The sequence below is a fragment of the Chlamydotis macqueenii genome, chromosome Z, assembly GCF_036417535.1.
Source record: "Chlamydotis macqueenii isolate bChlMac1 chromosome Z, bChlMac1.mat, whole genome shotgun sequence".
Taxonomy (NCBI): Eukaryota; Metazoa; Chordata; class Aves; order Otidiformes; family Otididae; genus Chlamydotis; species Chlamydotis macqueenii.
In genome coordinates, this window is record NC_141593.1 from 47,953,481 (window position 1) to 47,977,408 (window position 23,928).

General features: G+C 46.0%; 1 protein-coding gene across 4 annotated transcripts in view; it reads left to right on the top strand.

Moving 5' to 3' along the window:
• Nucleotides 1-2,302: 2,302 nt before the first annotated feature.
• RNF38 (ring finger protein 38) overlaps nucleotides 2,303-23,928 on the top strand; it is a 112,961-nt gene continuing 91,335 nt past the window's right edge. For 3 of the 4 annotated variants that reach the window (XM_086771091.1, XM_086771095.1, XM_086771092.1), the window contains exon 1: nucleotides 2,303-2,591. In XM_086771091.1, the coding sequence (XP_086627217.1) occupies nucleotides 2,426-2,591 (166 nt within the window). In that variant the 5' untranslated portion in view covers nucleotides 2,303-2,425. The remainder of the gene's footprint in view (nucleotides 2,592-23,928) is intronic. The other variant, XM_086771098.1, reaches the window with a different exon arrangement.

Consider the following 23,928-nt stretch of genomic DNA (forward strand, 5'->3'; position numbering starts at 1 on the left):
TATTTCTGGAAGACAATCTAGGTGCAAAAAAGTTAGAAAGATTATCTTAGATGAAGGACTGATGCTATTTTCACATTTTCTGTAGTAGTATAAAATACTCCAGTATTCAAATCTGCAAAGTTTTGGAGGACCCACAAAAAATAAAGTCTGTGCCACAATGCAGTCTTATGTAGTATCTCCAGTATGGGAGTAGGTTTAAAGCCACTTCCACCCAGGAAGTGAGTGAAAAATGAATCAGCATAAAGCCATAGTGGCTGTGTTAGTCTTTTTCTGCCATCTGTGTATTGCCAAGATCTTCATGCAGGCTGCATGGGCCTGTAGCAGCGATCAGAAAGAGGTGCAAACATCTCAGAACGGTAAAGCAGAAGATGCGATACTTCAGGCCCTTGTGTTCCACGGAATCACAAGATATGAGCTGTTGTAGTTGTTTCCTGATTTGGGGCTGGAGACATGAGGGGTTAGCCGTGTGGAGTTTAAGTAAATTAATATAGAAAGGCTTCAAATTGCCTTAGGTAAATGCTGGGACACGTGAATCATACCAGCAGTAGCCTACAAGTCCCAGAGGTGCTAGCCCTCTGGGGAGTCACAGTCACCTCCTCCCACACCAGGTGAAAAACTCAACCAAATGACATGAAGGAGTGAGGGAAGAGTGGCACAGTGTGGTAATGCTGGCAAAGGCATGATTCATTGAAACCTTTCCCATTCGCAGCGTTGCATAGGAGAAAATGGCATTGGTGCAATATGCAAAATAAAATTAACTCACTCTCTGTGTATTTAGATCTCACAGAACTGTTGGTGTTCCACCAAAGACAGACAGTGCATCCCTCCAGGTAATAATTTTTGCTAATGGCTTTTCTTTTGTTATGCATGTGTCGATTTTCCCATTACTTTATCTTTTCTAAAAATCAGACCCAGCTGGATTGGTTTGGCAGACGCAGCTGTTTACCTCAACACAGAGACACGCACACACGCGTGAGAAACCTTTGTTGCCTCAAGAGACAGCCTCAGTTTCATGCCTAGCAAAGGGATTATCTTGAATAACGCTAATCTCTGTCATTCCTGTGACAAATTAAGGACTTCACCGATATCTCCGGGGTGGGTTTTTTTTGCACAAACCGGCAGGCGCAGTTTGCGCCTGCACCATCAGCGGCCGGAACCAACCGTGCTCCGCTGACGCCTTCCAAGCTGACGGCAGGCCGGGCCGGAGTCCGGTCCCCACATGTGCCCGTTGGCACCGGCTCCGCCCAGCCACTCCTCTGCGCCTCGCCACGCCGACAACAGACAGACCCCCATCCTGTCCCTCCAGCGGGCGGCACGCCGACCCCGCCCCGCCCGAGGCCGCCCTCTCCCGGGCCGCCGCACGCGCCACCGGGTCCGAGCGCAGCCTCTGCAATCACCCGCCCGGCCAATCGATCGCGGCCTTTGCGTTCTCTCACCCCCAGCCCAGGCGACAGCCCCCGCCGAAGCACCAAGCCGCCTCGCTGGGCGCGGGGAGGGGGGCACCGAGGGCGCGGGCGGCCCAGGACGCGCAGATTGCTAAGGGGAAGGCCCTGCGACAGCGCCCGTTCCCGGGGCGAGGATGATTCCTGGCTCTGTGCGCAGGGTCTGTCCGCTCTGGGCCGAGGCCCGCTGGGCACCAGGGGGCCCGGCGCACGTCGCCGCGGGCTTGGCTCGGCTCCACTGCCTGCGATAACAGGCGGCTGGGCTGCCGCGGTTGCGCGCTTTCCGCAGGTTGTCGCGCCTCGCGGCAGCGCTGTTGCGAGTGGGCTCTGCCCCGCGGGAGGCGGGCAGCCGGCGGCGGCCGCGTGCTAAACGCTGCCCCGCATCGGGTCACTGGGGCCGGGCCGGGCCGGACCGGGGCGGGGGGGGGGGGGGAGGGAGGACGCAGGCGGAGACACTTCCTCCTCCTCGGCAGCGAACCGGGCGGCGGCGGTGGCTTCTTCCCCACAGCAGCCGGTCTCCGTAGCCCGGCTCACAGCCGCACCCCAGTAGAACGCTGCCTGTGCTCCCGCTGGTGCTGAGCGCTCCGCCGTCCCTGCGGCCCGGCCTCTCCTGGGAAGGCGGGCGCCACCGGCTGGTCGCGGCCCGCCTGGCGCCCCGCGGGGCGTAGTCCGACGCCTGCTCCCTCGCCCCCGCCAACCAGCAGGACCGCGGCGCCCCCCCGAGCGGCGAGGATAGCGGCGGCAAGCTGCCCTAGCCCCTCCGCCCGCCTGCTGAGGGGGGCCGGCGCGGCAGATGGGTGGCTCCTTCCGCCGCCCCCTTCCTGCCTGCCGCCTCCTCCCCCCCGCCGCCCCCCGCATCCACCACTGCCTCCTACCCCGCTGCCAAGGCCGCCGCCTCTGCCTCCTCCTCCTCCGCTGGCTTCCTCCTCCCGGCAGCCCCGCGGATCCGCGCTCGCTCCCGCTCAGGCTTCCCGGGACTCGCCATGAGCGGCGGCGCCGCTCGCTTGCCGCCGCCCCCCGCCCTCTGCCCGCCGCCGCCCCTGCACGGGCCGAGTCTGCCGGAGCCAGGAGTGCGCAGCCAGGGCCGGGGTAGCCCCGCTGGCCACGGCGCACCCCGCGCCGCCCCGGGAGCGCGAGGGCCGCCGCCAGGTGAGCGGGAAAGGGGCCCCGGCGGAGCGAGGTGGGGGGGGCTATCTCCAGGCGTCCCACTCCCTGCCTGGCAGCGCAACTGGCCTGGAGGGCCTCGAAGTTGCCCTCCTTGTTGTCCTCCGTGGTATCCCGAGTCGCGGCCGCCCCCAGGAGTCCATCCCCGGGTGAGGGGCGAGCAGCGGGACGTCGAGGCGAAGGAAGAACTCTGGCTGCTCATCGCAGGGCGAGGCAAGTCGCGGCGGCTGCCGACAGCTCCGGTGTCGCCCGGCCTGCCAAGGGGTGCCGGGAGCCCCTGGCGCCTCGGTGGCCGGCACGGCCATGGCTTTTTCCCCTTCAGTCGGGACGCGGCGTTATGAAGCGCGGGCGGCCCACGGTGCAGGGGCCAGGGCTCTCGCCTCCGGTCGTCGCACAGCTGCCAGCTCTTCCCCGCCCTGCACTGCCGGCCGTCGACCGCCGGTGCGGCTTGGAGGGGTCGCGTTGCGCCGGCTCTCGGTGCATGCTCGCCCTCGCGGCGACGGCGTCGCGTCTCACCCCAGGCTTCGGCGTGGCCGCGGCAACGCCCGGGCCCGGTCGGCCTTGCCGGGCCCTCCGTGCAGCCGCAGCCTGCTCTGGGGCTCCCGAAGGGGTGGGGGATGGAGGGTTGGCATGTGTCCATGCCCCTAAATCGCGCGCTCCCCATTGCGGCGTGCTGCCGGTGTCCGCCGAGATTCGCAGTGTACAGTGGCAGGTCACCTCGAGTTTCAGCATATAGCTCCGAAATGCTTTGAAAGCTCCACGGGAGCCCCGGCTGAACGCCCTCGGAGCCCTCGGCAGCTGCCCGTTAAACGTGTCCTTGAGTTCCCTGTCAGAAACAGTCGTCAGCAGGGTCTGTGTTCAGAAGTGGTTTTGGACATGTGGTTCTCTTGCCCTGGGAGCTACGGTGTTTTCAGGGCCGAGGTCCAAGCATTTGAGCTGATGTGTGTATTGTTAAACACCAGTGCCACTTCCAAGACCACAATGGGGTTTCCCACATGCTTAAATTTAAACGGGTGTCTGTGTGGTTTCAGGACTGGGGCCTTGGATGTTTTCCTCAGCTGTTATTTGTGAATGGCAGTGAGAATGAAACTGTTTATGTATATACAAGGTTGGTAATTATGAAGTGGTATGGGAGAACAGCAGAACACAAGGCATCGTTCTTTGGGCCTGGAGGGTGAAGAAATGAGATGTCTAATTAATCTTTTCTTAGAATGTATTTTTAGTGGTGCTCAACTTGAATGATTTACGGGAGTCTGCAGTACGAATGTTTATACTGATGAAAATCTTGCTCTGAAATGAAGTAGGTCCTCTTGAAATTTGTGATTGACAGCGTATTAAAGGATTACTGTGCAGAAAGTTGAGGAGGAACTTGAATTTTTACCTTTGAATTGTATTATGCAGCTCAGAAATAGCTTTTCCTTGTGCTGAGACCACACAGCACCTGGGGAAGGTCAGTCTCTCCTGTCTAGCTATTTGGGCCTTCCAAATAAAATACATAGGACAAAAGTATTCTTCTGCTATAGGTGATCTGAAAATGGAGGTTTTAGCTGGTGAAACTATATTTCAGCTTTTTCTTTTAAAATTGCTTGGACATTCTTAGTGTAGATTATAACCTTACCTTAAAGTCTCAAAACCTCTCCTAACCTTCTCACACTCTTAATCATCCAATAGACAAATAGTATGCTACTACTGGGGGAAAAAAGCTTTTGTATTTCCCATGGTTTGGAAAATCTTGATGGAGAGGAAAACAATAACCCTTATCACATAACAAATTAATCACAGGTCTAGTGTACAAAGACCGTACTGTTGGATTAGGGAATGCTGAGCTTTTCCTTCTCCGAAAAGGGAAGGAGCTTTTTGGGGTTGTCCTGAAGTTTTGGTATTTGCTAGTACAGATCCTGTGGTTAATGATAACTGGAGTAGTGAAAACCAGTTTGCTCAAAAGAGCTCTTGCGTATGACCGAGTTAAGAGATTAAGTTTTACAATACACTTAAATCACAGAAGCAAGTGGATGTTTATTGTTAGTTGTGATCTCAAAAATACATAAAATGTTTTCATGTAGTATGATCTCTGATGCACCTTCTGATTTGGAGAAAACATCGTAATTTACAGACAAATGCAGGAGATTTCTAGATTTGGGATAGAGAATGTTGGGTTGGTTTTGTTTTTTTTTTTTTCTGCAAAGGGAAAGACAGTTACTCTGACTTTGTGAAGGTCTACCCACTTCATTCAGATATTTACCACTAGAAGAAAAAATGATGAATCAAACTCTGGCATCAGAGTTGGACTTGGATGGTTTTACTGAGCATTCTCCCAGTCATGCTCTTGAAAGGAGTCATCTTCTGTTGGTGGTCCTAATATATTAACTTTTGATAAAAAACTGTATTGTGGCCTGGTCTTCAAACATTAGGCGTTAGTGAAATTACTGTAGTTTACAAGCAAGGTTGAAAGAATGTTAACTGTTTCTTTTCCCCCAGCAGAAAAATGTTTAGTGGTGGCTGGTTCTTCTTTTTTGTTGCTGTTGTTGTTTCTTTTCTGTTTTTCTCCCAAACAGTGTGTGTCAACAGAAGGGAAAGTCTCTATTCATGACTGTCAAATTAGTGAAAGAATATTGGACTAGAAAATGCTGCACTAAAGAGCTGATTCATGGTTTCATTCAGAAAATTGATCCTGATCTTAAGAGGTACTTCACCTTCCATAAAGTGCTCTGCCTCTGCTGGGGTACTTGCATCTTCTCAGTGAAAAAGAGAAGCCCACCTAGAGGCAAAATTGTCAACTAGGAAGAGAAAAATGTGTTCATAGTGGAAATTCTTAGACTTTTTTAGCTTCATTTTTTTTTTGTAAGGTCTAACATTTTCAGATTTTGCAGCATTTGGAAAGGAATGACGGCTTTTCAAAGTTATGGTGTACTTAAGATACCTGTGTGATGTCTATAGCTGGTGAAATCAGCTTTTCTCTTAAACATCTTTGTTATGCATATCAGCTTTTTGGATGTCATCTGGTAAACTTTGATAAGTTTAATTAATATTGCTTGCCCTTCTTATACTACAGTTAGAATAACTAGTTACAATAACTTTAAAACTAAAATTATTGTTTAAGACACATATGAGGCTAAGTTATCTAGGCAGATAACTAGGCATCTGCTAAGTCTTTCGGTTTGGAGAAGCTGAAACTGCTGAGGAAAGGATCAGTACTAGTTTTCAAACATATGCAGAATGTGAGAGGATGGACTTGCTTGCAAAGATAGTGCTACTGTGTCACTTAAGTGCAGTAGAAAGCTGTTTGAATTCATAATGATTCTGCCTAATGCTGTATATGCTAAGCCATTGTAATATCAGTCGTAAAACTCCTTGTGTGTTCATACTGGCACATGTAAGCTTTTGTGCCTTTAGCAGTTGTGTATAGTTGTAGAATCATAGAATGGTTAGGGTTGGAAGGGACCTTCAAAGGTCATCTAGTCCAACCTCCCTGCAACAAGGAGGGACATCCCCCACTAGATCAGGTTGCTCAGGGCCTCATCCAACCTGGCCTTGAATGTTTCCAGGGATGGGGCATCTAGCACTTTTCTGGGCAACCTGGTCCAGTGTTCTACCACCCTCATTGTAAAATATTATTTTCCTTATATCTAATCTAAATTTGCCTCCCTCTATTTTAAAACCATTACACCTAGTCCTATCACAGCAGGCCCTACTGAACAGTCTCTCCCCATCTTTCTTGTAGGCCCCCTTCAGGTGCTGGAAGACCGCTATCAGGTCTCCTCAGAGTCTCCTCCAGGCTGAACAGCCCCAACTCTCTCAGCCTGTCCTCATAAGAGAGGTGCTCCAGCCCTTTTATCATCTTCGTGGCCCTCCTCTGGACCCTCTCCAACTGGTCCATGTCCTTCTTATGTTGGGGGCTCCAGAACTGGACACAGTACTCCAGGTGGGGTCTCACCAGGGCAGAGTAGAGGGGGAGAATTACCTCCCTTGACCTGCTGGCCATGCTCCTCTTCATGCAGCCCAGGATGCAGTTGGCCTTCTGGGCCACAAGGACACATGGCTGGCTCATGTTGAGCTTCTCATCCACCAGTACTCCCAGCTCCTTCTCTTCAGGTCTCGATCCAGCCTATATTTGTGCCTGGGATTGCCACGACCCAGGTGCAGGATCTTGCACTTGGCCTGGTTGAACTTCAAGATGTTTGCATGACCTCTTCAGCCTGTCAGAGGCCCTCTGGATGGCATCCCTCCTCTCCAGCGTGTCGACAGCACCACACAGCTTCGTGTTGTCAGCAAACTTGCTGAGGGTGCACTCTATCCCACAGTCCATGTCACCAACAAAGATGTTGAACAGGGCCGGGCTTAGACCTCTGAGTAACGCCACTCGTGACCTGTCTCCACTTGGACATTTGGGTGCGGCCATCCAGCCAACTCCTTATCCACCGAGTGGTCTGTCCATCAAATCCATGTCTCTCTAGTTTAGAGAGAAGGAGATCGTGCGGGACAGTGTCAAAAGCTTTGCACAAGTCCAGGTAGATGATGTCAGTTGCTCGTCCCTTGTTCACCAATGCCGTCACCCCGTCATAGAAGGCCACCAAATTGGTCAGGCACAATCTGCCCTTGGTGAAGCCATGCTGGCTGTCACCAACCACCTCCTTGCTCTCCATGTGCCTTAGCATGGTTTCCAGGAGAATCTGCTCCATGACCTTGCCAGGCACAGAGGTGAGGTCATGGAGCAGCCTGTAGTTGCCCAGGTCTTTCTTGTTCCCCTTTTTAAAAATGGGGGCTATGTTTCCTCTCTTTCAGTCATTGGGGACCTTACCAGACTGCCACAACTTCTCAAATATGATGGCCAGCAGCTTGGCAACTTCATTCACCAGTTCCCTCAAGACCCGCAGATGGATCTCCTCAAGTCCCATGGACTTGTGCACCTTTAGGTTCCTCAGATGTTCCCAAACCTGCTCTTCTGCTACAGTGCTTGATTCTTCATCCTCCCAGTCCCTGTTTGTGCCTTCCACAGCTTGGGTAGCGAGACAAGAGCCCTTATTGGTGAAGACTGAGGTGAAAACGTCATTGAGTACCTCAGCCTTCTCCATGTCCTGGGTTTCCTTCCGGACGGGGCCTGGACCTCCTTTTGTCCCCAGCATACCTACAGAAGCCTTTCTTGCTGTTTTTGACATCCTTGGCCAGATTAAATTCTGTCAGGGCTTTAGCCTTCCTCACCTTATTCCTGGCCACTTGCACAGCCTCTCTGTAATCCTCCCAGGCTACCTGTCCCCGCTTCCACCCTCTATAGGCTTCCTTTTTTACTTTCAGTTGGTTCAGGAGCTCCTTGCTCATCCATGCGGGCCTCCTGGCCTTTTTGCCCAACTTGTTCTTCATTGGGATGCACCTCTGCTGAGCTTGGAGGAGGCGCTCCTTGAATATAGACCAACTTTCCTGGGTTCCTCTTCCCTCCAGGGCCGCCTCCCATGGCACTTTGCCCATCAGGTTCCTGAAGAGGCTGAAGTCCACCTTCTTGAAGTCCAGGGCAGAGAGCTTGCTATGTAGTTTCCTTGCTGCCCCGTGGATCTTGAACTCCACCATGTCATGGTCGCTGCAGCCAAGGCTGTTCTTCAGTTTCACGTCCCCCACCAGTCCCTCCCTGTTGGTGAGCACAGGGTCAAGCATGGCACCCCTCCTTGTCAGCTCCTCTATCACCTGTAGGAGGAAGTTGTCGTCCACGCATTCCAGGAACCTCCTGGACTGCCTGTGCCCTGCCGTGTTGTCTCTCCAACAGATCTCAGGGTGGTTGAAGTCCCCCATGAGGACCAGGGCTTGCGACTGCGAGGCTCTCCTCATTGCTCTGTCCTCCTGGCCAGGTGGCCTGTAACAGACCCCCACCGTAACATCCCCTGTGAGTCCCCGTCCTCTAATCTTGACCCATAAGCTCACTGGCAGCTCCTCCTCCATCCCCAGGCGGAGCTCCATGCACTCCAGCCGGTTTTTGACGTAGAGAGCAACACCCCCTCCTCGTCTCCCCTTCCTATCCTTCCTTAAAAAGCCTATACCTCTCCATGCCGATAGCTAAACCATCTATGCGTAGTATGTGTGGTTTTGTTCTCAAACTGGAACGAAGTCACTATGACTTTACAGTGAGTGTCATACTTAATTCTAGCACACATGAGATGGATGGGAGTTTTCTGATTTATGTCATGCTGATGCCTTTGTAGCTTTACCATGTAAAATAAAGCAAGATGGAAAGATAACTTCCTAGTAAGAACAAGTGAAGCACATTCAGTTATGTGGGTGGTTTTCAAGAGTTGTGATTAATTTTAATAGATTAAAACCAGCCAACTGAAAAAAAAAAAAAAACAACCCCGAACCGGAAGCTAGTATTGCAGCACCTTTGAATTTAGTTCAGCTGTGATGTTTGTAAGCAAAGAAGTGGCTTGGTAGTAGTTCTTGGTTAGAATTACCACAATTCTGTAAACCTGTTAGTGTGCATGTTTGTTGGGTAGAACTAATTTGTATTGGATGCTAAATTGTAATTACCTTTAGTATCTCAGAATTATTTATTGTAATATTGATGTGTTGGTTTTGCTAGTTTTGAATTATAAAGGAAGACAGAAGGCTTTTTTGTTTTTTTAAATAATGTAGTTGTTCTCTGAATAGATTCTAGTAATCATGGAATTAATTTAGCAGACATACATTGAATATTTATTTCAAGAATTTAGTTGTAACAGAAATAAGTTGCGTATTTATTGGACCAATCTGGGAAACAAATGCAAACCTACTTTATTAACAATTCCTTTCAGATAATGTACATTCATTTGAAGTCATTTTCTGTGACTACTCTATCACTTTTATTTTTTATTTCACTTTGACTTTCTTTGGTAAATTAATATGTAGTGCTTATATGAACTGGAAATGATAATTTTATGGCCTGAAATTGTTCTATGCTGTAAGTGTACTGTATGAAGTTGTTTTGGAGGTGTGCTTTTTAGGTGCCAGCACCAACCAGCTCAAGTGAATGCTAGCAAATGCTGATGTGTCCCCCCTGGACATAAGTGTTTACAGATAATGTAAGACTGAGTTAAATGTATGTTAAGGAAAAGTAATAAAATAAAATTAATATGTAGATCTTTTAATTATAATTCTCGGAGTACAGGCAACTTCATCCTTTCTTATACTGGCACATTTCAGATGTAAAATACGCAGTAGCACAGGAATGAAAAATTCCAAATTCTCTCTACAGTACTAATTTCAGTTTAATAATAGGAAAGAGACCAGAGATAAGCGTTTAAATTTGAAATGCATGCTCTGCTTTGCAACATCTCCTTATGAAATAATCTAAGTTATCCTTTTGGTCTAATCTATCAAGATACTGATTATTGTCGATATCTGTTGATTTGAACTGGATGACTGGAACTGATCCTTCAGCTGTCAGAAGGACAGTGTGTTTGGGAGGCTACACAGAAAAACATAAAACAGAGCTGCAGTGTAGCTGGCAAATTATTTGGCTTGTAAACTCACTTGTCTTTGTTAGCTACTGCCTTGGCTAGAAGTTGTTAACTGCAGAGAAAATGGGAGAGAGATTGATTTTCATTAAGAGTGGAAGTGTTAGATGTGAGTGTGTTGATTTTTTTTTTTTTTTTTTTCCTACTCCTGTCACTCCACAGGGATTAGTGAAGATGACATGGATTTGCAGCCGAAAAGAAATTTGAGTCTGACGTCTTGCACAGTTTTTGGTTAGAGTTTGTCTGATTTTGAAACTGATGGTCTCATCTCAGTTAAAGTAAAACAGATAACTGATGATTCAATATGCGGTACAGTCTCAGTTCAAAGAAAAGGAATGTCACAAAAAATTACAGGTACACACATATATATGTGTATGTGTGTGTATTGACTTGGTTCTTGTCGTAACAGTTCCCTGTTACGTCTGCATGATTTTTCTATATTTCATGACAATGCTACAACACTGTATTTTCATATCCATCTGAATTTGGCATCCCAGGCACATTACATGTGTTATTTGAGTTAGGCAGTAGGGCAGATTTTCTACTGTGCTTTTTATACTCTCACTGTTTACTCATGCTTTCAGATGGACATAGAGACTGAAAATTCAACACTCAGCATAGAGAAGTATTTTTGCATTTTCACAGTCTTGGCAAAATGAATTTCACATCTTGGCAAAATGAAATCCACACATACAATCTATACACAGAATCTTTTTTACTCATGTTTTTTTTTTCCTGAGAAAGATAGACTTTACATCTTTTTCAAACAATAGCATTGCAGCTTTTTTTCTTAGTTCTTGCACCTTGGGTGTTTGAAGTGGTCTCTCATACAGCATCTGTTTCATATCAGAAGTTCTGATGGAGATGTATCATCTAAACATAAGAGTAGTCAGTGTTAACATGAGGCAAGATGTGGGTGGGATAACAAGTAGAGTACTAAAATGTCCGAGACTATCTTGTGAAGATTGTAGTGGGAGCTCCCTTTGCAGGAATAGTCTAATATTTTGGTGCTGCTTTCTCCCACTTTTGTTTTCCTGGGGTTTATTTGTTTTGTTGTGGTGGTTTTTTTGGTGCTGAGTTGTTTGGGGTTTTTTTGACACCATCTGGTTGCATTCTTCTACTCTTGTTCTAAACTAGTTTTTTTCTTCTTTGCGTCTGTGAAGTACAGTAAATGCTTTGCTGTTAGAATTCCCTGAAAGGAAAAGAATCTCCGTTCTCAAGGTAAAAAATACTGTTGTTCTTGTGCTCTGATGGCTTAAAATAAAGCTTCCCTCTGGAAGTTACTTGATGTGTAATGTAGAGCAAAGAATGCATACTTCGCTCTATTTAGGGAAAGATGCAGGAAGTGGTTTTTGAAATAGTAAGTCATAGGTATTTTCTTAAGTATTTTAAGCAAATTTTTGTTTTCCCTGCTTCTCAAACCACACACATGCTCCAAGTGTTCATTCTTAAAACCCTCTTCCTTAGATATTTCTCAGTGAAGAGCCTGGCATCCCAGCTCTAAGTTCCTAAGTTGCTGTTCCCATTTTCACTGGCATCGTGTTTAGGTTGAGCATCCTCCCTCTCATGCAAGCCCTTTGCAGCCATGACATATGAGAGAGTAATGTCTATGATCAGTCTGTTGGTGGTAAAGCGTGTCAAGATGCTTTTATAATTTCTCTTGTAATGACTGTGGTTCTGCATCCACACAAATTATCTGTGTTGCTTGTTGCATTGTCCAACAGCTGGTGTGGTTTTCCTGGACATGGACTGTCATATTAACCAGCCTTCAATGAAACATTGTAGTATTTCAGAGTCACAACTCTAAGTGGGCTTGGTCACCAGCTTCTGGGACAATCCCAAATGGGAAATGACTATCTAAAAGGACACATACGCCCATCAATTCAATTGAAAAAAAAAAAATCAGAAAAGCTTACTGAAGTCTTTAATTGAATTTTTGGTGTTTTTTTTTTTGTATAATTTACACAACTGTGGCACAAAAGTATGCAGCTAGTATAAAAAAGAACATTACTTACACTGTTGAAGGGTGTTCATCATTGGTTTTGATGAATGCCACAACATCTATTATCCTTGTGGTTTGTGTGTGTTTTTGAGCAAGATTACATACAGTGTTTATGATGTGATTTCAAAATTCCTTTTTGCAGATGATTTTGGAGGTTGGATACAGATTAAACTTCTGAGCAGTTGCTTATGATTTTTGGAGGCTTGGGAGTGAAGGCTTTTAGCCACTGGTATGAGAAGTGTGTTGAAGCTTGAGAAATCTATGGCTGTGCTTGTAAAGAAGTAAAGCAGCAAACTATGGTATAAGCTGCATTGGCATATTTCAGAAAGGTGGGAGTCAAGATCTCTTTGATGTTGTTCTTCGTAGATGTCTGTTGAGTTGGATTGAAAAAGTGAGGGAAATACACCCAGAAAAATATTCCTTTCTTCATTAAAACTTAATTTTATTTTTCAAACATTAGTAGTCTCTTGTGCCCATAGGGTCTTTCCCTTGCTGACTGTGTAATATTTTGGTTGGTCATCCATGATGCTAAGCCACAGAAGTGTGTTTACATAGTCTATATAAACCCATGCTTAAACCAATAATCTGTAACAGTTTTGGATTAATGAAATGGTAAATGGGTTTATTTTTCTCATCCGGATTTTAAACTAATCTAAGAGTGGGGAAATTGCATCATCCTAAATGACGCCAAGTTTGATGCTTGAGTCAGTTACATTCTGAAACTTGTACTGGAGTTCTCAGGAGAAAATGTTTAGCCAGTCTGTAAATTCATAATATGCTGGTTAGCTCCTAGTCTGGAAAAAAATGGTATTCTTTTATTTTTTCTTTTTTTTTGGAGGAGGAGTGGAGCAGAAGATGGGACATAAATCTTATTGATCCTGCTTTTATGCAGCAAGATAAAAAAAAGTACTAATAATGAAGAATTTGAACACTGAGGAAAAACAAAGGATTTTTTTTTGCGTTTCAGCTGTTTTTTTAAAAAAGAGCACAGTGAACATGAGGGATTAGGGAAGAGCTATGAAAGTCGTAAATATGGTAAAAATAATATGACAACAGTTGCTAGGATGTTGTCACCTTTCAAACTTGAAAAAACTCTCCTATTAATGAACAGCATATCTTTCTGGTGGAATAGTGGTTCTCCAGCTAGTTTATAGATTACACCATACTGTGAGGACCAGTCAATATGCTGAGCGGCAGGTGTGCTATTAGGAGGAACCTTGACAGGCTGGACAATTGAGGACCTTATGGCATTCAGCAAAGGCAAATGCAAAGTCTTGCACTGGGGCAGAATAACTGTGCAAAAGGTCAGGCTGGCAGCTGAATGGATGGGTAGCAGCTCTGCTGAAAAGGCAGATACTGACTTAGTGGAGTGAACTCACTTGAGGGTACCAAGATGATGTAGGGGCTGGAGCATGTGACTTACAAGGAGAGATGGAGGGAACGAGGGTTGCACAGCCCAGTGAAGAGATGGCTCAGGGGAGATCTTGATGCTGTCTACCCTTCTCTCATGAGACAATGTAGAAAAGATAGAGCCAGACTCTTGCATGCTGGTAGGGCAAGGGGCTGGGAGTAGGACTTGGGCGGGAACTCATGTATTTCTGGTCAGATATTAGGAAGAATTTTTTTCACCTTGGAGGTGGTCAAGCACTGGAGCAAAGAACTGGAGACATTATGTGATTTACAACTCTGGAAGTACACAGAACTTAGCCAGACAAGGTGCTGTATAGCCTGCTCTAAATTGTCCTGGTCTGAGCAGGGTGATTGGATTAAGTGCTCTACACCAGTCTCTCAACCTGAATAACTCTATATGATGCTGTAGTGGGCATGTTAGCCTTGGCTTGGGGGTACCTAATTCAGGCACTGTAAATAGAGAAGTTACAGTAATTTGGGACTGGTTTAGTTGCAGGTGGTTAGAAGTGATTGTGAGAACTCAGTTTGCTTAAGCATACAAATGTCACCTCTGCCTTGCGAGATTTTTTCTTTTTTTTTAACCTTGATTTTTTCACCCTGGTCATCTTAATACACTTCCTCCCCACACACTCAAGAATATGTTTTGCGATGGATATTTTGTGCATAAATGCTTTTGGGTGAAGGACCAATAGTTTGTATAAATGAGTGCTGAAAGCAGAGCTATGTTTCTGCCTCTCTTCACCCTTCTTCCTAACTTATTTGCTTGCTGGTTTATGTACAAGCCATCTGTTTCCTTCTGAGAACAAAAGTGTGTGCACTTCAGGGTTTTGGGCGGGTTTTTGTTTTTTTTTTTTTGCAGTCTTAGAGGTGATGAGAATGTTGAGTCTTGTCTTTACTGTCATACTTGGTACACTTTCTCAGAAGGTGCTAGCTAAATGAATTGAGAGATTTGTTATTCAGTAACAGGCAAGTTTTTTTCAAGCTTGTAGGGTATGTGAGTAAAATATATACAAATTAAAAGACATATATTCACTGACATATATTCATCTTTTTCTGTTAGTCTTTACCTAACGAATATTTATGATATGATGAGTCTACGAGAAGATCAATCTTCAATAGTATTTTTAAGGAAAAATGGTGCAAACAAAAATTCAGTCAGTAACATAAAATATGAGCATAACAGAAAGTAGGCAAAGAGCAAAAAATTGTGGTATATGACCTCCTCAGGTTGCCTTCCCATGTAAATGTGAAGTTGGCATTCTGTGTAAAGCTGTCATGCTTGTCCTTTTAGTCTTGTTTCTGTGTAAATAGCTTCTGAGTTGAGGAATGCTTTTTCATTTCCTAAAAAGAATTGTAAGAAATCAGTGGTTAAGTAGCAGATAAATTAGTCTGCCCCCTGAAAAAAACACTATGAAGGGAGCTGATGCTGCTGTTCTTGGCTTGTTGACCCATACCCATGACTGGACATAGATAGTCGCTGGTGGTCACTGGATAGTAGCCAGGTTTACTTCCAAACATCTGCAATGTATGGTGTCTGTTACAGGGACACAGGAAAGAATGGAGAGTAGCAAGAACTAGGGAAACCAAAGGAATTGCGGAGAACGGGAATTGTAAGGATTTGGAGGGGAACTGGGTTATTGCAGGGAAGGAACATAAAAATACAGAACAAAAATCCATTAAAACCAGTTTTTGTTAATTCTGCTGCTCATGTAACTACTGATTTCTTTTGAGGACCAATCTTAAAACATTTGTGTCATAAAAGAGAGTTTACAAAGTAGATTAATTGCCCATATTGTTATCGACTTGTTTAGTGCGAATTAACTGAATCTGTATCTCTTGTTAACCAGCTGCGTATGGAGGCTGTGTGGCAAAGTGGGTAGTGATGCCAAACCAGAAGTTTCTGGAGTTCCTGAGTCTCCAGTTGGGTTGGGCAAAAGTGCCCTTAAAGCATTTTAAAATCAAAGACTTGTGCCATTTGTTTCATTTATTATTTTTTTAAAATTAGGTTTTGGTGTTAGGTCAAGTGTTTGTTTCCTATCAGTTATTTTTTGGATGCTGCATTTTCTGTTTGGGACAGATGTCCCAAAGAGACAAACATTTCTAGTAGCATAGTTCTTCCTTACGTTTGAGTTTCTCCCTTTTCTTCTGTTTTACCCTCAAGTTTAATAGTGACAAAAAGAGGAGTAGCAAAGAGGTCTAATAGGCTGCATCAGAAGGGAAGACATAGGAAATCATTCAATCATTGTACAAGTCTGTAGAAGAGCTTTGTTTTCAAGGCATCATGTCTAGTTTTGGAGGCCTTTTATGTCTCTAAGGTTTTTCAACTTAAGGTGAATTGTCCAGCAAAGATATACCAAAATTATTGCCTACTGAACTATTTTTAATTTTGGTCTTCTGAAGATCTTGAATTTATACAATTTCGAGGAAAAAAAATGCTAGCTAAAATTTATTGTATATCTGTAGAGCAAGGGCCTAGAATAACCACTGAAAATTTTATGATCTCTGTAGAAACCAATAGGTGAAAATACTTAAATACTTATTAGTACAATTGAGAGGACTGTTGATCAATGTCTATGTACTGATATGCTTTGATATTTATTATTCAGCATTTTTTGAGTTTGTCTGTGCTAGAAAGTTACACTATGTTAACATAATCAGTGTAGCTAAAGTGGCAAAGATTATAATCTCAGACATGAAAGTGACTTTAAATTAATCATTCTGGGAGAGAATTGAGAATTGCTCATCCTGTTCTGGGAAAAAGGGTAAGTCATTGGTAAGAACATTTTGACCTGATAACCGTGTTGTTCTTGGGCTATGGACAGAGTGCACCTGGAGGATCACTGCTTACCAATACACTTGTCTGTTCTCTTACATAGACCACCAACTCAGAGATGCTTGAAATTCAAAGTTCCTAACAGTTATGTTTGCTATTGAGAAGAAGTTTCCAGCCATGTTAGGGGCCCATGTGGTACCTTTTCAGAGTGCTTCAGCCTCCTTGTCCTAGCAGTCCGTGTGATGAAATTAAGAGGTAATTTCCTACAAAACATTAGTGTTTTATGCCTTTATCTTGCTTTGCCTAACTTTTGCTATCTTGGTTTTGTTGCTCCTTGTGTTAAAAAAATTTTGTGCTCCTTTCAGATCATTTAACAAGGCATGCTGGAGCTTTCTGGATGATCTCCTGGCTTTCCAGGCTTTTTCCTTACTTTTGCTACCTCCTAACCCAATTAAGCTTGTCTTTTCCAAGGTTATTGCTGAATGAACAAATTTCAAAGTGTAGTAAGAATACTTTGGTAGACTGAATTACACCTCTTGCAGATTATTGTGTTCAGCAATTCTGTGGCCACTGGAGCTACTTACGTTATCATAGGGGCAGTGGCATCAAAATGGGAGAGCTATAATGTAGCCTCAGGAAGGGGAAAACCGGGACATGTGGATATCTGTGTTCTCCAGAGCTGTCCATACATTTCGAAGGAAAATACAGTTAGCAGCTGAGGTTGAAGAAACACCTCTGGGAGACGTATTTTGGGGATGAAAAAGTGATTTTGAGCTCTGGTAAACAAAATGCTGTCTTATTCCAACTGCTTGGGTTCCCTGTGAGGATTTTGTATGAAAAGTGGCAAAACTGGGCTTAGAACTTTGGTTTTTTGGTGTTAACAAGGAAGGTTTTTGCATGTGAAGCAAACTCCTATTGTTATGAATTTATGACTCATGAAAAGAAAGGGAAGTGGATCTGGGTTGGTGAATGCGTAAAAAGGAGATGTGGCAATCAGATCTCCGGTTATGTCTGAACTCTTGGAGTTTTGCTCTGGATATTGCATATTTTGTGTTGGAACTTAAGTGAGAACTTAAATTCTAACTTTACTGACCCAGGCAATGCAAATGTTACTTCCAGAAAAAATTATGGAACAGAGCAGAGGCAGGCAGGTTTTCATGAGCAGATTTGCTCTGCTGTATCCAGAAGTGTAGACATAATTTTCATATCAACCACGAACACTCATGCATCTATTGGTCTGTGTTTGTTGACTTCACTGTTTATGCCTTTGTTAAAGGAAATACCTGTGCTCTTGTACAGTGAGGTCTCTATTTGGAAAGGAGGAGACGAGACATCATTCCCATAGACTTTCAGAAGGCCAGTGGCTAATCTTCATTACTATAGGGAGGCTACTAGAAGAGGCTACATCACCTTTGGCTTTTGGTGATGAGCCAGAGGTTGCTGAAGTAGAAGCAACCCTGAGAAAAGGTTAGTGTGCTGAATCAAAGATGGATATCTCACAGGTCACAAGATCGTTGTTCATTCAAAGTCTCCTTTAAATATACATTTCTGTTGAATATTCTCTATTTTCCTGCTTGCTATCATTACTGTTATTAGCATAGTGATGCTCTTGAAGGTTGTGAGTTCAAAACATGCACAACTGGTGATAAATCCGATGTCTTAGATTCTGGATCTCTTTTGCCTTGCATATTTTCAGTTATTTGTTTGCTGACAGAGACAAACACCCTGTGCATGTGGGAATGCTCACAGGCAGGCACATGAGCTTACATACCTCAGTATCTGAAACAGTCACCTGTGTGTCTCTTAAAAAGATCTACAGTTTAGCAGTGGTCATATTCCTGGAGTTCTAATTGCTTCAGTGCATTATGTAACGTATAAAAAGAGGTACTGATGAGGAGGAAACTAGCTCTATGGCATCCTAGATTTATGTGCGTTGAATACATTGTAAACTTTATGGGTTCTTTTGTGAAACTGTTCACAAGATACAGCTCTTCTAGTTAATGACTTGTGATTGGGGCTGGCTGACCTGGCTACTTAGATACTTCTCTTCCAGTTCTACACACTACTTTGTGACGTCTTAGCTTCAACTGAAACAGGCCTAAAAGTAAACTAAACTATATATATGTTTTAAAATCTGTATGTATACATTATGCCTCAATCTGAGAGCCCTTGTTTTGGACTGGATAGAGGTATGCCTTCGTTAAAAGCAGAAGTGGTAGTGTGTTCAGTCATATAAATATCTTGGTAATAGCAGTCCCTATCAGAGGGAGATAGTAACTTAAAATGATTGTATAGACTGGATATAATTGCAGTAACGTACCCTCTTTCTCAAAGTTTTCATGTATCTAATGGAGTTCAAACTCAACTGGGCATTTTTGCTGTTAAGGTGCTAGCTGAACAACTGAAAACTGCTGAGCTATGTGGATATGTCACAGGTACTGGCTGACGTGCATCTGTGTTGCTGCTTTTGCTTTCAGATGTTGCCATGGGTATCAGTTGGAGCACAAGGAGCTATGATAATAGGAGTATTTGGGAGAGCTGGGTCTTGTTTACTTGAGAAAGGTAAGAGTGTGATGGATTGTGGGAACTCCCAATGGAACAGAGTGAAAGTGGGTGATACCTAGCCAGGCAAGACGACTAGGAAATGAGATACCTTGCTAAATTCAATTTTAAAAGTGCCAGAAGTTGAGAATTGGCAAATAGAGAGAAGGAAACAGTAAGAAATCCATTAGAAAGAAAATTGAGCTGATTTCTTTTATAGCCTGTTACTTGAATTAAGAAACAGGAAGGAAATTCTAGAGTGCAGTTCTTTTGTACAAAACATAAAAAATTAGAAATTATGGAAACTAAAATGAAATCCTGTGGAGAAAAAAAGGTTATCATGTTGTGGTGAGTTAACTTTGCGTGGATGCCACGTCTCCACCAGACACCCTATCTCTCAACCTCCTCAACTGGACAGAGGAGAGAAAATATAATGAAAGGCTCATGGGTGGAGATAAGGACAGGGACACTGTGTAATTACAGTTATGAGCAAGACAGACTTGACCTGGGGAAATTAATTTAATTCACTGCCAATCAAAAGTCAGAGTAGGATAATGAGAAATAAAACTTATTTAATAAAGTTTAACTTTAAAAAAAATCCAATCAAAAACCTTAAAATCTTAAAACACTTTCGCCCTAGCCCTTCCTTCTTCCTGGGCTTAACTTCACTCCAGAATTTCCTACCTCCTCCCCCGCAGAAGTGCAGGGGGATGGGGAATACAACTTGTAGTCAGTTAATTGCATGTTGTCTCTGTTGCCCCTTCCTCCTCAGGGGTAGACCTCCTCACATTCTTCTCCTGCTCCAGCGTGAGGTCCCTGCCATGGCAGACAGTCTTCCATGAACTTCTCCAGTGTGAGTCCTTCCCATGTTCTACAGTTCTTCATGAACTGCTCGAGTGTGGGTCCTTTCCATGGGGTGCAGTCCTTCAGTAATGGACTGTTCCAATGTGGGTCCCCTGTGGAGCCAGCAAAACTGCTCTAACCTGGGCTTCTGTCTCCATGGGTCCACAGATCCTGCCAGGAGCCTGCTCTTGTGCAGGATTTCCACAGGGTCACGGCCTCCTTTGGGCACATCCACTTGCCCCAGCGTGGGGTCCTCCATGGGCTGCAGGTGGATCTCTGCTCCTCTGTGGACCTCCATGGGCTGCAGAGGGACGGCCTGCCTCACCACAGGCTGCATCACAGGATGCAGGGGAATCTCTGCTCCCGTGCCTGGAGCACCTCGTCCCCATCCTTGAATTACCTAGTTTCTCTCACTCCTCTTGGCTGCTGTTGCTGTGTTCTTAACTATGTTACAACAGAGGCACTACCACTGTCATTGATGGGCTCAGCTTTGGCCAGTGGCATGTTAATCTTGGAGCCAGCTGGCATGTATATATATAAAGATTTTAAAACATATGTCAGACATAAGGGAAGATTCTGGTATCTTCTCACAAAAGCCACCCCTGTAGCCCCCAGCTGCCAAAACATTGCCACGTAAACCCAATACAAGATGGCCTAGAATAATGAGATCTGGAATTATTCACATCGATAACCAGCACTGGCAAACATTGCTTACCTGTATGTGCTTATCTATCATAGAATCATAGAATGGTTAGGGTTGGAAGGGACCTTCAAAGGTCATCTAGTCCAACCCCCCTGCAACAAGGAGGGACATTCCCAAATATAGCAGGTTGCTCAGAGCCTCATCCAGCCTGGCCTTGAATGTTTCCAGGGATGGGGCTGCCACCACCTTTCTGGGCAACCTGTTCCAGTGTTCTATAACTTGCATCGTAAAAAATTTTTTCCTAATTTCCAATCTAAATCTACCCCCCACTATTTTAAAACCATTACCCCTCGTCCTATCACAACAGGCCCTACTAAACAGCCTCTCCCCATCTTTCTTGTAGGCCCCCTTCAGGTACTGGAAGACTGCTATCAGGTCTCCCCGGAGCCTCCTCTTCTCCAGGCTGAACAGCCCCAACTCTCTCAGCCTGTCCTCATAAGAGAGGTGCTCCAGCCCTTTTATCATCTTTGTGGCCCTCCTCTGGACCTTCTCCATGTCCTTCTTGTGTTGGGGGCTCCAGAACTGGACACAGTACTCCAGGTGGGGTCTCACCAGGGCAGAGTAGAGTGGGAGAATCACCTCCCTTGACCTGCTGGCCATGCTCCTCTTGATGCAGCCCAGGATGCGGTTGGCCTTCTGGGGTGCAAGGGCGCATTTCCTGCTCATGTTGAGCTTCTCATCCACCAGCACTCCCAAGTCCTTCTCCTCAGGGCTGCTCTCAATCCATTCCCCGCCCAGCCTGTATTTGTGCCTGGGATTGCCACGACCCAGATGCAGGACCTTGCACTTGGCCTGGTTGAACTTCATTAGGTTGGCACGGGCCCACCTCTCTAGCCTGTCAAGGGCCCTCTGGATGGCATCCCTCCCCTCCAGCATGTCAACGACACCACACAACTTGGTGTCATCGGTAAACTTGCTGAGGGTGCACTCTATCCCACTGTCCATGTCGCCGACAAAGATGTTGAACAGGGCCGGGCCGAGCACAGAGCCCTGAGGGACGCCACTCGTGACCAGTCTCCACATGGACATTGAGCCGTTGACCACCACTCTCTGAGTGCGGCCATCCAGCCAACTCCTTATCCACCGAGTGGTCTGTCCATCAAACCCATGTCTCTCTAGTTTAGAGAGAAGGATGTCATGCGGGACAGTGTCAAAAGCTTTGCACAAGTCCAGGTAGTTGATATCCGTTGCTCATCCCTTGTCCACCAATGCCATCACCCCGTCATAGAAGGCCACCAAATTGGTCAGGCACAATCTGCCCTTGGTGAAGCCATGTTGGCTGTCACCAACCACCTCCTTGCTCTCCATGTGCCCTGGCATGGTTTCCAGGAGAATCTGCTGCATGACCTTGCCAGGCACAGGGCTTTGGCCTTCCTTACCTTATCCCTGGCCACTCGTGCAGCCTCTTTGTAGTCCTCCCAGGCTACCTGTCCCCGCTTCCACCCTCTATAGGCTTCCTTTTTTACTTTCAGTTGGTCCAGGAGCTCCTTGCTCATCCACGCCGGCCTCCTGGCCTTTTTGCCCGACTTGTTCTTCATTGGGATGCACTGCTGCTGAGCTTGGAGGAGGTGCTCCTTGAATATGGACCAACTTTCCTGGGCCCCTCTTCCCTCCAGGGCCGCCTCCCATGGCACTTTGCCCATCAGGTCCCTGAAGAGGCCGAAGTCCACCTTCCTGAAGTCTAGGGCAGAGAGCTTGCCGTGTAGTTTCCTTGCTGCCCCGTGGATCTTGAACTCCACCATGTCATGGTCGCTGCAGCCAAGGCTGTCCTTCAGTTTCACATCCCCCACCAGCCCCTCCCTGTTGGTGAGCACAAGGTCAAGCATGGTACCCCTCCTTGTCGGCTCCTCTATTGCCTGCAGGAGGAAGTTGTCATCCACGCATTCCAGGAACCTCCTGGACTGCCTGTGCCCTGCCGTGCTGTCTCTCCAACAGATGCCGGGGTGGCTGAAGTCCCCCATGAGGACCAGGGCCTGTGACCGTGAGGCTGCTCCTATCTGCCTATAGAGCACGTCATCTGCTCTGTCCTCCTGGCCAGGCGGCCTGTAACAGACCCCCACCATAATGTCCCCTGTCCCTCCCCATCCTCTAATCTTGACCCATAAGCTCTCTGTCAGCTCCTCCTCCATCCCCAGGTGGAGCTCCACACACTCCAGCCGGTTGCTGACCTAGAGAGCGACACCCCCTCCTCGTCTCCCCTTCCTGTCTTTTCTAAAAAGCCTATACCCCTCCATGTTGACCCTCCAGTCGTATGTGTCATCCCACCACGTCTCCGTGATGCCAATGAGGTCGTAGCCCTGCTCGTGTGCAAGCATCTCCAGCTCTTCCTGTTTATTCCCCATGCTGCGTGCATTGGTATAGAGACACTTCAGCTGGGCCCCCGACAAAGCCGACTTGCTGGCTGGAGCTACAGGGGTGCTATTGGATCGCAGTTTAGGTTCATTTGCACTTATCTGTGATCCTTCCTCAGCTTCTGGACCCTCGGTGCTGGCACTGGCGCCATGCTGACAGCAGTGGGCTGAACTGTGCTCCCCCTCCCCCAGCAACACTAGTTTAAAGCCCTCCGGACGAGCCTGGCAAGTCTTTGTCCAAGCACACTCTTCCCCCTCTCGGTTAGGTGCACGCCATCCGCCCCTAGCAGCCCGGGCTTCTCAAAGCACGCCCCGTGATCTAGATACCCAAAGCCCTGGCTGTAGCACCACTCCCTGAGCCACGAGTTAACCAGCCAGATACGTCTGGCTCTTTCAGGTCCCTGCCCTTCGACCGGGAGGATTGACGAGAAGACCACCTGCGCCCCAGAGCCTTTGACTGTTGAACCCAGAGCCCTGAAATCCCTTTTGATGTTTCTCAGACTGCTGCCAGCTGTGTCGCTGGCCCCCACATGAAACATCAGCAGTGGATAATAGTCTGTGGGCCGTATGAGGCTAGGTAGTCTCTCGGTGACATCCCTGACATACTTTGGCTTTGACTTTAAGCTCATAATTCTGCCACAATGTCAAGACAGGTGCTTGAAGAAAACACAGCTACTTTCCATGGGGTGTCCTGGGGAAAGAGAAGGTGTGAAGACCTGCGTGAAAAAGCTAATATAGGGGAGCAGAGTGAACTCAGCACCTTGTGTTGTTTTGTGTGTGATTACTTATGACTTAAGCAGTTTGCTGCCTAAAAAAGTTCTACAGTTGAATAGGGTAATGTAGTTGGCCCCAAATGCAGGTCCTGCCTTCCTCATCCTATAGCTTGCATCTAAATTTGAAAATGAGCTGCACAGCAGCCATTATTTTGATTGAAGAAATATTTATATAGAGAAGGATCTGGATAAAGGCTATGAATTCTACTCCACATGTTCTCTAGATTACTCGCTAGTCAGAAGTCTTAGGGTACTACATATACTTGTAATTTTGCCATGGGGGAAAAGTCTGGAATTGTAAAGAAAATAAAATTATCAAATTAAAACCAAAATGCTAAACTAAAACCTTTTGATGTGGAGAGAAAATGATGTATCAAGGTTTTTGCTTAGGTTTGGGGAGATTTCAGACTTTTTACTTTACTCGGAAGGCTTCCAGAAAGTTGTGGGATTT